A 12951-nucleotide genomic window follows, 5' to 3' on the forward strand; every position below is an offset into this window, starting at 1 on the left:
TTTTTTGAAAACTTCACCAGGAAAGGGCATACGCAGGAGGAATGGTTTCCTATGCAGCCTACTTTGCTCAGATGTCCCTAGAGGTCAGCCAGAGAGCGAAAGTATCCAGCCTCCCTAGACAGAAGAAAGACCCTCTGCGAGAGACCAAACGACAAGGTGGATCCTTTCAGCCTACCCACCATTTCTCTCTCTTTTTCCTCCCATTTGTGGTTCTCCGCTATTGGTGTGAAGAAATTGGTGATGGCAAGAGAGGCAATTCCTCCATTTCCTCCTCCGACTCCTCCATTTCCTCCTCCGACTCTGAAGCTGAGAAAAAGAAAAGAAAGAAACCTTGGGTTTAATATGGAGTACTCCTGGGGTAGAGAGTCAGTGGCCTGGTTGGCCACTGTGTGAACAGACTGATGGACTTGATGGGCCTTGGTCTGATCCAGCAGGGCTGTTCTTATGTTCTCACTCATGAACACATGAAGCTGCCTTATACTGAATCAGACCCTTGGTCCATCAAAGTCAGTATTGTCTACTCAGACCGGCAGCGGCTCTCCAGGGTCTCAGGCAGGGGTCCTTCACATCGCCTAGCTGCCTAATCCCTTTAACTCGAGATGCTGGGGATTGAACCGGGGACCTTCTGCATGCCAAGGAGATGCTTTACCACTGAGCCACAGCTCCTCCCTATCTTAGGGCTCCTCACTGCCTACTGGTTTGAGAGGTCCTCACCAGTCCCATCCACTCTAGCACTTGCCACCTAACTATGGTTGCCAACAGGCCTGGAGAAAAAGTGTCCTGTCCCTTGAATAGAGGCTTAGGTAAGGTAAAGGTCCCCCTGTGCAAGCACCAGGTCATTCCTGAAGACCCGTGGGGTGACAACATCCCGACATTTACTAGGCAGACTTTTTGTTTACGGGGTGGTTTGCCAGTGCCTTCCCCAGTCATCTTCCCTTTACCCCCAGCAAGCTGGGTACTCATTTTACCGACCTTGGAAGGATGGAAGGCTGAGTCACCCTTGAGCTGGCTACCTGAAACCAATTTCCATCAGGATCGAACTCAGGTCGTGAGCAGAGCTTGGACTGCAATACTGCAGCTCACCACTCTACACCACGGGGCTCCTTTGAATAGAGGCTTAATAGAATATTATTTACCAGGTAATGTTATTTATGTCAATGCCATGAAATGGTTCAGCTGCCCATTTCCACACATTCAGCTTCTATTAAAAGGACAGGGCATTTTTCTCCAGGCTAGTCAGCAACCCAGTATTTGCCCTTTGCCGGAAACTTACATGTGTAGCACTCAGAACATGTAAGTTTACAAAATGGGGCAAACAGTGGTTCCATGGAACAGTTTCAGGTTGTAAAGATGGAATGGGGCTTAAGCCCTCTCTCCCATGGGCTGTGTTCCCAGTCCAAATTGTGCCCATGCATGCCTGCCAATTAAGTTCTTTTACACTTAATGTTCCCAATGTTTATCTCAGCATAAATAATTTTCTTTTGCTTTTGCACTGTATTCATAGTTTAAGATGGTATTTGCAGTTATATGAGTTTACTGACTGGGGTGGTCTGAATGTTCATTTCAGACTACATTTTTTTAAAATCTTAGAATGTGGTTTCCTTTTGCATCCTGTGGAGGGTATATGACACCTTTTTGTGAAGGAAGTATTTCTTCACACAACATGTAGTTAAATTGTAGAACTCCCTGCCCCAGGATGTGGTGATGACTGCCAACTTGGAAGGCCTTAAGAGGGCAGTGGACATGTTCATGTAGGAGAGGGCTATCCATGGCTACTAGTCAAAATGGATACTAGTCATGATGCATACCTATTCTCTCCAGGATCAGAGGAGCATGCCTATTATCTTAGGTGCTGTGGAACACAGGCAGGATGGTGCTGCTGCAGTCGTCTTGTTTGGGGGCTTCCTAGAGGCACCTGGTTGGCCACTGTGTGAACAGACTGGCGTGATGGGCCTTGGTCTGATCCAGCATGGCCTTTCTTATGTTCATTTCATGGCCCCTTGACTCTGCTGGTTTATAAAACAACTGCATAGTGAGCATCTCAGTGAGCATCCATTCATGGCATCCAAAGAGGTTTATGCTGGAACAACATTTTGCTAATCTTTAGGGTGCCACAAGAAGAAGAAGAAGAGTTGGTTTTTATATGCCAACTTTCTCTACCACTTAAGGAAGAATCAAACCGGCTTACCATCACCTTCCCTTCCCCTCCCCTCCTCACAACAGACACCCTATGAGGTAGGTGGGGCTAAAAATGCTCTAAGAGAGCTGTGACTAGCCCAAGGTCACCCAGCTTGCTTCATGTGTATTCTGTGTGTAGGATTCTATGATTCTGTGTGTAGGAGAAACTAACCTGGTTCACCAAATTAGCCTCCGCCGGTCATGTGGAGGAGTGGGGAATAAAATCCCGTTCTCCAGATCAGAGTCCACCACTCCAAACCACCGCTCTTAACCACTACACCATGCTGGCTGCTATGTTCATCTTTGCAGCAACAGAGTAAAACTGTTACCCCACTGGAATGAAAGAGTATCTTGCAACAGGGGAAGGCTCCTTCCATTGGAGGAAAGCAGAGGTACAGATCCACAGGAGCCCAACCCAGAGAAGGCGTCTGTGTTGAAATTTTGCAATGTCAAATGGTCCTTAGACAGATGGAAGACAGTTTCAACAGATGCAGCGATAGCGTTACTCGTAGGATGGGCAGAAATTCAGCAAGTGCAGCCCCCCCTCCCACCTCTGCACTCCATGCAGGGAAAAGTTACACTTGTTGCATTTCTGCCAGATGCAGATATTAAAAGAATGGACACTTTGGACTGGAAAAGAAAGGGGGGAAAGCAGCAGCTCTATTGTGGATCCAGCTTAAAATTCTTAGGCAGAGGGAACCACTGCAGAAAGGAGTCTGATGTTCTCCTTTCACATTACTGCGTTCGTTTACATGCTGGTTCCTATTCCAGCTGCTGTGCAAACGTCTCATTGTTCTCCGCACGTCGCTGTTTGCGTGGCAAGTGATGTCTTCAGGCTTAGCAGTTAATCAGGTGATGCCACCAGTGTGGCAGTTCATGAAATACTACTTTCCTACTTTGAACCTTTCCAGGGTTTGGGAGGCAGGTGCCAACAGCGTCCCCAAGGGGATCCCAATAAATAACCTCAGTTGGGAGGTGAGACAAGCTCCTCATTCCTTGGCAGAGAAAAGGCTAGCAACCCGCCACCACCTCCCGTTGAACGACCTCAGCCAGCCCGTTTGCAACTTGCTGGTTGCGCGCACATCTGCAATGCTAGCTTCTCCCGCCTGGTTTAGAAAAAGTCACAGATGATATTAATACACATAACTCATTATGCAGAGCAGGAATAAATGGAAGGAATGTCTCTAACCCCCCCATGTGATCCCAAACTATTTCAATTACTTACTACATCTCCATTGGCAAATGAGACATTGTTCAGAGGTCCTGATGCAATATATTCTTTTTACAAACGGGTTAAACATTTTGGACACTTTAAAAAGGGGGTTGGAGAGGGCTGACTTGTGCAAAAGATGAATCTAGCTGTACACAACAAATTAACACCTACAAAAATATATGCAAGAGATCCAATGGGAAATGCATTTTAAAAAGTTGCACATAAAATCTTAAGCAGGGAAATAGAATCATAAGATCATTCTGGAGAAGTTACTGCCATGCAATTGTCTTTTTTTAAAAAAATAAGTCCTAATAGAGTTGAAATCTGTAAAAGAAGATGAAACTTTAACTCCCCAGATATTCTGTATTTAGTTTTGGCATCAGAGTAATACCTATGACAGTAATAATTAACACAATGGGGGGGGGAGGCAGTTTCTTCCATTCAAGTCTTTCTTCAGTTTCATAGCAAAAATTGGATGCAAATATCCTAAAAAAGACTAATGACATTTCACAGGTAATGCAATTTAGAAAGCAACACTTCCATGTTTTCTTTTCCAACAATGTGCATTTTTGTAAACTGCTATAAATTGCAATTCAAAAGCACTGATCTCGCCGTCCCCAATCATTTTTTATACTGATCAAATGAATGCAGATACTCCCATTTGGGAGGGGCGACATGACATTTCACTTGGCAGTTCTAAACAGGTCACGGACCTTTCACAGACCCTAAGGCAGTGGGAGGGAGTGCTTTAGGAAACCGTGTAACCAAATCAAGCCAATGGTTACCCCCTTTCAATGCCATTGGAATGGTCTGCACAATGCTTATTCACATAGCAGCAGAGAAACTGAAAGGATGGTCATCCAATGGAAATGTCTTTTCCTTTGTCTGAACTTAACAGAGCTCCAAAAATACTAGCAAACAATTCTATCCGGGACGGCAAAACCCGCAAGCAAACACCAGACATCTCTGCAGACGGGGACACATTAGAGGCTGAGGTGCGCAGAGATGTTTAAAAGTGGCCAAGCCAGCAATATGGAATTGTGCATGGACATTTATTGGAGATGTCGCTTTGTTTGAAGGCGTCGGCACAAAGACACAACATGGCTGCCCTGGAGATGACCTATTGCTTTCAAGTTGCTTGAACACATCAGAATTTCCATTGTTAAGGTTGATTAATTGAAACTGATAAGTTACCATGAATAAAGATTGTTTTTTCTGTTTAATGTGGTGGGCCTGATTTGGTAAATGCTTCATTCATGTAGCCTTGCCGCGCAGCATATGGGCCAGATTCATTCAGAATCGCAAACATACACGATTTATTATGCTTGTATGGTCACAGCCAAAGGGCCTTTCTAGTTTAATGTCAAAGTCTGAATGAAAAATTCCATTTAAAGTGTCACTACTCACGTTAATGCGGGAGTTTTGGTCATTTAGCTCCCAACAAATTCAAAACACTGGGAATATATATATATATATTAAAAGTTAAATCCAAGAATGAAGCAGATATAAGACCTAAGGGAACACTGGCTTTCTTTTGGCAATGAACAAACAATTTATCTGAAACATTTGTAGATACCTCTGATGAAGACCCACGAAGCGGCTTTGTGGCACCCCATGTCACAGACAGCTGATAAAGTTATCACTGTAATGTTTCAATAAGATACTGTCACTGCAGCTCTCAGATTTGGCATTCCTGTGCCTTCTGCTGAAAGCAGCACAGGAGACTGGTTTACTTAATAAATAAGCTCAGAGGAAGAATAATTGGAAGCCAAAGCTACATAAATCCTTCTGACTTTGACGGGGCTGTCATGTCAGGAGTGGCAGACTCTGCTGAAATTTAATTGTGACTATCTGAGACTTTACTAATTAAATGTCAAGTGAACTTCTGTTGTTTTTTTAAACTAGACAATGGTCACAGTGTTGAATAGATTATTTGCAATAACCAATCTTATGTACTTTGGTAATGTTTGAGGGCTTATTCTGAAAGACAACACAAATATAGTCATCTTTTAGTTGGCTGGTACAAACATTTTCATGAAAAGGTACTGAGTTGACTGATAACTGATGGCTTTTTGCAAAACATGCAAAACAGAATTATTCAAGAGGGCCTATTTACATAGGTAATAGGATTACACTGTACGAAATGGTTTTACAAACTTGCTTGGATAATTGGTTAGGGACTGTGGTCTATACTGCTGGGTATAGCTTACTGCAAGTAGGAGGCTACTATGAATTTTTGCACTGCTTAATGTGTGATGTTAATACTTATGCTATGCTTCAATCCTTTCTGGTTGGTTTCTGGCTTCTACAATCCTAGTGCATTGTTTATTGAATGTCTTATCCTGTTGATTGTAGTGACTTACTCTGTATAATCCACCTTGAGTCCCTGTACGAAAGGCAGACTATAAATAAAGCAAATAAAATAAAGTTCATAGACGCATGCTGGGGTGGTGTACTTTGGCAAAACTCTCATGGAGAATTTTCCTAAGAGTACACACTCAATGCCAATTGGCTATTCAACATTCTGGAACACGGCTATTACACTGATTAAAACAGAAAGGTGGATAGCGAACACTTACTTCCCTTATACCAGCACTGCCAATTCATTTGTACCTATGGACTAATGATTCTAATGCAAATTAACAACTGAAAATAGAGAATCTGAGGAGGGTAGTTCAGTTTAGATCAACAACTGTTGCTTCTAATAAGCCATAACAAAAGAATAAGATCTGATATATAAAAAAGCCAATTCCCAAAATAACCAAGCAGCATAAATTAGGTCAGAGCTACAGAAATAGCGACGGGCTTTGTTCTTAGTGGCTTGTACTCTGTTCTCAGTAAAATGAGTGGCAGTTTGGGTTGGCAGTGGAGAAAGGGTAAGGCCTGCTTTCGCAATCCAGAGCCATGAATAGTCAGGGACCAAGGCAGGTTTTGCCCTTACCCTGATGCCATCCCAGAGTGCATGCCTTTACTGTCCTCCTATAAGTGAATGGCTGCAATTCATTCTTATGGGGAAATATAAATTGCTGCAAATAGGGGTGGCAACAGATGAAGCTCACACGCCAGCCCTGATCCTGGGTGACCTGGCCACCAGCAACAGGCCCTTTTTTTCCCCATTCTTCTGGTAGCTTCCGGTGGTGAGAAGGAGGGACTGTATGTTTCCAAAAGACACTTTGAACCGGAAGAAAATATACTCCCTTCAGAAGATAAATGGAATTGATGCATGCCTCTCTCAAGAATTATCCATAACTGTCAATGAACTCTCTTAATAGCATCATCTCTTGTTCCAGTTTAAAGATACAGGATGACGCCATACCAGCATCTTTGAAAAGATGCCCTGATTGCCCTCTTGCTTTGTGAGAATGGGTTGTTAAGCATTCGTGACTTCCATCTATACTAGGGTTGCCAGGTCCCAGCTGGCCACCATTGTGAGATGGGGGATAAGGTGACCAGATCCAAGTTAGGAAACACCTGGAGATTTGGGGATGGAGCTTGGGTAGGACAGGGACCTCAGTGGGGTACACTGCCCAAGAGTCCACCTTCCAAAGCATCAATTTTCTCCAGGGGAATTGATCTCTGTAGTCCAGAGATGAGCTGTAATTCTGGGGCATCCTCAGGCCCCACCTGAGGGCTGGCATCCTTAACCTATAGCCATGAGCTCCAAAGGTCTGCAAAAAAGACAGGCTAGTGATGGAATGGGCTGAACTGCCAGAAGGGCACAGTAGCCCCTCTGTATTTCTCATCTGTAAATATGACTGCAATTCTGATGCCTGCTCTCTAGGAAGGAACAGTTAAGTGCTTTTAATCATAGGCCCCCATTTATGTGACTGCCTTTATGACTCTGCATGCATCAGAGAAAAAGAAGGGTAGTGCCCCTCCAAGCTTTTTGGCGGGGGTGAGTACAGGATGCCCCTCCAAAAGGACTGGGGTTGCTTTTGCCAGGTCCACTTACCTCTGCAACTCTAAATTCCAGAGCAGAAAGTTGACTACCAAAGGGTTAGCCACACATACTCTTCAAGCTGACTCACTTCTATTGGCCTGTACAGCTTGCAACAGACTTCTGTCTGACAGAATACTATTTACAGTTTCCTTGTTCTGGGGACACTGGGCTACAGCTAGGGAATGCATGGCTAGAATTTCCTGCCATGTTATGTCTTCCTGAAATAATAATAATAACAGAACCATAGAGTTGGAAGGGACCACCATGGTCATCTAGTCCAACTCCCTGTACAATGCATGAAGTTCACAACTACCTCCCCTCCATACCCCAGTGACCCCTACTCCATGCCCAGAAGATGGCCAAGATGCCCTCCCTCTAATGATCTGCCTAAGGTCATAGAATCAGCATTGCTGACAGATGGCCATGTAGCCTCTGCTTAAAAACCTCCAGGGAAGGAAAGCTCACCACCTCCCGAGGAAGCTTGTTCCACCAAGGAACCACTCTGTTAGAAAATTCTTCCTAATGTCTAGACAGAAACTCCTTTGATTTAATTTCAACCCATCAGTGCTGATCCGACCTTCTGGGGCAACAGAAAACAACTCAGCACCATCCTCTATATGACAGCCCTTCAAATACTTGAAGATGGTTATTCTGTCACCCCTCAGTCTTCTCCCCTTCAGGCTAATACCCAGCTCCTTCAACCTTTCCTCATAGGACTTGGTCTCCAGACCCCTGACAAGAACAAGCATGTGTCCATTTGCAGACAGATCATGATGGGTAGCTCTGTTAGTCTGTCAATAGCAGTAGAAAAGAGCAAGAACCCTGTGGCACCTTAAAGATTTAACAACATTTCTGGCAGGGCATGAGCTTTCTTGAGCCATAGGTCAAGAAGTCTTTAAGGTGCTACTGGACTCTTGCTCTTTTCTATTGCATTTGCAGGCAGTTATCAGAAGAAATGTTCTATTTTTCCATTACCCTCCTTCATGGAGACTAATAAGGTTGCCAGATGAATTTATGAAAGGGATAATCAAACCAAATAAAGCCTACATTTGATGGGCAAGCAACAGGAAGAAGGGAGAGGGAGGAAAAAGGACCCTTTCGGCTTCACCTATGGGCATTAGTTACCAATAACCAGTTTACATAATTTCCACCAACCCACACTTCTGTATTGCGCTAAGTTGATGCTGGGAAGTAACTTCTTCTCCAGACAAATGTTCTTTTATTTTTTCCTCCCAACCATCACATTTTTTGTTACTGCTTTTCATTTTAACAAATGTACAGACCATCAACAGAAGTAAAATCTCACCTACCTTACCCTTTTGCTCCAAAGCTAACCAGAAACTTACAGCAAAGAGAAGGAAGAAAGGAAATAAATAAATAAATTGTGAGTGAGAATGAAGAGAAAGAAGAGGTAAAGAGAGAGAAAGGGAATGAGAGAGAGAGAGAGAGACAGACAGACAGACAGACAGACTGAGGTCAGATGCCCACCAACTAATGGAACCACCAACTAAGCTTTCATACTTAAAGAAACCCAGGAACCTCTGCCAAACAGATGTGTACGTTTAAGGAGTGACAGAATCCCCAGGTCACAGGACAGATGACAGAAAGCCAGATGAGCTGCACAGTACAGACCAGGAAGGTCAGACATTCACCACAAATGCTTCCAAACACCCATGACCTGCAGCCATATCCAACAGAGAGAGAAAATAATGCAGTGGTCAGGAGAGGAAAAGCAGCACTTAATCTTGTATCATTCCAGGCTTCATCCAGCGGAGAGTAAGTTTCTCTTTTGTTCACACAGGTCACCAATCCTTTCCCTTTCTTATCTACCAGTCCACCCTGATTCACACCCATTCTGATTTTAAAAAAATTATAAAAATGTAGAACCTGAAAGAACTTGGCGGTCTGGTGCGGCTCTGAGAAAAGAGGTCACCACTGATGAGCCCCCGTCACCATACAATATCTGCTTCGACAGGAGTTCAAGGGGCACAGCTGGCTCACAACAGCCCAGCAGCCTTGCAAGATGTTTAGGGAAACCCCGCCCCCTGTCCAGTTTGGAACGGGAGCAAATTATGATCCAGCCACTTTGAAGTCTCATTGACTCCAATGGGGAAGAGTTAAGATGAACGGAGCTCTCTGGCAGATGTTGCTAAGGTTTCCTAGGGTGTACTGTCCCCCAATTTGATAGTTGCAATTTTGTTTTCTTCTCCGGCCCAACTTTCCATGGCTCCAAAGACAAGATCAATGGCTAAATCATACGCATGCCACTTCTAAGTTTCATGCTGCAAAGAGGTTAACAGTAATGAGCGGGATATGGATTTCAAATTTATTAAGACTTTCTTGTCATGGGCTTGGAATGGTCTGTCAGATCTGACCTTCCTCTTAACCCCTTCTTCTTGGGCTGATGAAGTTATTTGAAATAGGAACAAACAAAGTAATCTGACAGAATAGTTAGTGTTGTTTCTGTGCATCAGATACTTCTGTTTGTGCTTTCTCTTATTGACCAGCTGCCGTAAAGAGTCACTGTTGTTCAGCGCTTTTATCTGAGGGATCCATGCCTTCCTTGCTCATTAAGACTGTATCTAAAGATTACAGTGCAAACAACGCCTTGCCAGGCGGACTGTGAGAAAAGTCCTCTTGAGTACATAGAATGAAACTGTGGTTTCTATCACACAATGAGGGGCTTAGATGCTCTCTCTCGCCCATCCTGTTTTATCAATGCTCATCTAGTGATAATGCAAAAGAAGGCCCAGTGAGGAAGGGAGCAAATTATGATCAAGTCCATTGATCATGTCTCTACAGCTGCTACTGTAATCCCAGACACATTTACTTGGGCATAAATCCATCAAACATACTGAGATTGACATGCATAGGAATAGTGGTTAAGAGCAGTGGTTTGGAGTGGTAGACTCTGACCTGGTGAACTTGATTTGTTTCCCCACTTCTACACATGAAGCCAGCTTGGTGACCTTGGGCTGGTCACACTCTCTCAGCCTCACCTACCTCTCAGGGTGTCTGTTGTGGGGAGGGGAAGGGAAGGCGATTGTAAGCCGGTTTGATTCTTCCTTAAGAGGCAGAGAAACTCGGCATATAAAAACCAACTCTTCTTCCTCCTCCTCTGCATAGCAACCCTTGGTGGTCTCCCATCCAAGTACTAACCATGGCCAACCCTGCTTAGCTTCCCAGCCCTGAGAAGCTGAGACTAAGCTGGGCTATTCAGGCTGCTGCCAGGTGCTGGTAACGCCCCTTTCTGTATTCCTGTATAGACAGCAAAAACAGCCTGTTTATGAAATCCCTGGCCGGCTATCATACATGGCTGTTAAACTACCTTCAGCTTGCTGCTCACAAGTAGGGTAGGCCTGAGTCAGAACTGCCTTCACTCTGGAGGCCTTGACCCTGGGTAATCGGGAATTGGGGGTTGCTTTACAGATTGGTCTCTGCCCAGCTCAGCAAACAGGGAGAACTGCTTTCACTGTCCCTCTCCTGCTTATTGTCTGATTATAATCTTATCTTGTTTCCTTATCTATTAACTAATGTTCTGATTTGTTGTTTGAGTCTTCTGCAGCCTGCTTTTATGCATGCTTACTTAGAATAAAATCTCATTGAATTCTGTAAGGCTTGTTCCACTGGTTAGGACTGCAGCCTTGATAGTGTTTTCCCCCAACATTTTTTACATGCTTGTGAATTGCTAAAATGTTTTTGCGCATGCTTCTGTACTACCCATGAGAAAGCAGGACAGACAGGTATTTTAAACAAGCCAAGAGTAATCAATGGGTGGGAAGGCAGAGATCTTGAAGGACGCTGTGCTTCCCACCTTCGATGGGGTTCAACTGACTCTTGTTGACTCAGTTAAGAGCCTTGGGGTTATCCCGGACCCAGCATTACTCTTGGAGAAGCAAATTAATCCAGTCACAATAAATACTTCCTTCCATCTCATTTTAGCTTGGAAGATAGTCCCCTGCCTTGATTTGGCTGATCTGGCCTCTTGGATCCATGCCATGGTAACATCGAGACGGCTACTGTTAATTTACTCTACATAGGTCTTCCCTTGAAGTCAACTTGGAGATTTCAGTTGGTACAGAATGCCACAGCTCAGATATTATTCGAAGCTAAGCAGAGCATGCATATATCACTCCCATTCTGCAATCACTCAGTTGGCTGCACATCAGCTACCAGGTTCAATTCAAGGTCTTGGCTATCACGTACAAAGCCCTTCATAGCCTTGGACCCTTGTATCTTCACGACTGCTTCTCCTATGCTCTGCCACAACAGGTGCTCATCTGAGCAGGGCTTTCTGCAGGTTCCACCAAGCAAATGGGCAAGAACAAAAACTGCCCTTCGAGGTGCCTTCTCTGTTGTGGTCCCACCTTATGGAAAGGCCTAACTGATGAGGTTACAAAGGATCCCAATCTCCTGGCTTTCCACAAACTATGTAAAACATAATTATTCAAGAGGGCATTTTTATACAGCTAAATAGCACTATAGTATAATGGAAAGGTTCAGAAAGTTGCTTTAAAGAGGAGTTTATTTTTATATGCCGATTTTCTCTTATCTTTTTTAAGGAGAATCAAACTGGCTTACAATCTCCTTCCCTTCCTGTCCCCACGACAGACACCTTGGCCAACTTTTCACAGAAGATTTTGCTGTTCTCTTGCCGTGGAGCAAAAAAAACCCTGATTTTTTTTAAAAAATTAATGGGTGCGAGTCATCCCCGTCAATCTTGAAGTAGTTTCGGTTTTTCATGGGAACAAAGCATGCAGTACAACGGTTTGGTCTGTCCCCTTTGCTGGAGCCCTCCCCTTCCGACAAGCTCATTGTTTATGCCAGCCCCTAACTCCGCCCAAGCTCTGCCCAGCGGATTACCTGTGCAGTTCACCTCTGTGGACATGGCCCCAGAGCAAAAAACAAGCACCAGTCCCTCTGGTTTCCTTATATAATTTTTCTATTTACCATGCTTCCTGTTCTCCCCCCCCCCCCCATACTTGGCCACACTCTCCCCCCTTTCCCAGACTTTGCTCCGGCTGTCCAGTGACAGGAACTTCCATCCAAGAGGGCTGGCAGCCTTGGGGGCGAGCCTTGGTGGCAAGCGCTCAGGAGACCAAACTGCTCGACTCTGCTTTCATGCAACCGAATGTACGGGGAGTTTTGCCTTGGATGTGCCACTCTCTGGATGCACAGTTTCCTTATCCGAATTCTCAAAACTCAACAGTAAGCCCCCAAAGCAGAGTTTCGAGCATTTGGATGAGGAAATGTGCCCCGATCCAGCCCCAGTGCATCAGGAGAGAGAGGAGGAGACCCAGAGCAGGCTGGCTGCCCCTCTTCAGAAGGGTGACGGGAGGGAGTTTTGCCTTGGATTTGCCGCTCTCAGGATGCACATTTTCCTCATCTGAATTCTCTAAACTCAACAATAACCCCCCAAAGCAGAGTTTTGATAATTTGGATGGGGAAATGTGCATCTAAAGAGAGGAAAACCCAAGGCAAAACCTCCCATGATGCATAAATGGCCAAACACTCTCCCTTCCCTTTGTAGCATGCCGATCCATCCTGTCTCGGAGGGAGGCTGTCCCCCCAGCATGATCCCCTAAACAGACACCCCCCCCCCTGCAAGAATGAATGACCA

General features: G+C 44.7%; 1 protein-coding gene across 1 annotated transcript in view; it reads right to left on the minus strand.

Moving 5' to 3' along the window:
* Nucleotides 1–77: 77 nt before the first annotated feature.
* Nucleotides 78–12951, minus strand: part of C11H10orf67 (chromosome 11 C10orf67 homolog) — a 67609-nt gene continuing 54735 nt past the window's right edge. Inside the window, exon 13 of the mRNA XM_056857106.1 lies at nt 78–306. Coding sequence (XP_056713084.1) covers nt 78–306 — 229 coding nt within the window. The remainder of the gene's footprint in view (nt 307–12951) is intronic.

This window comes from Euleptes europaea, chromosome 11 (genome assembly GCF_029931775.1).
Source record: "Euleptes europaea isolate rEulEur1 chromosome 11, rEulEur1.hap1, whole genome shotgun sequence".
NCBI classification, from domain to species: domain Eukaryota; kingdom Metazoa; phylum Chordata; class Lepidosauria; order Squamata; family Sphaerodactylidae; genus Euleptes; species Euleptes europaea.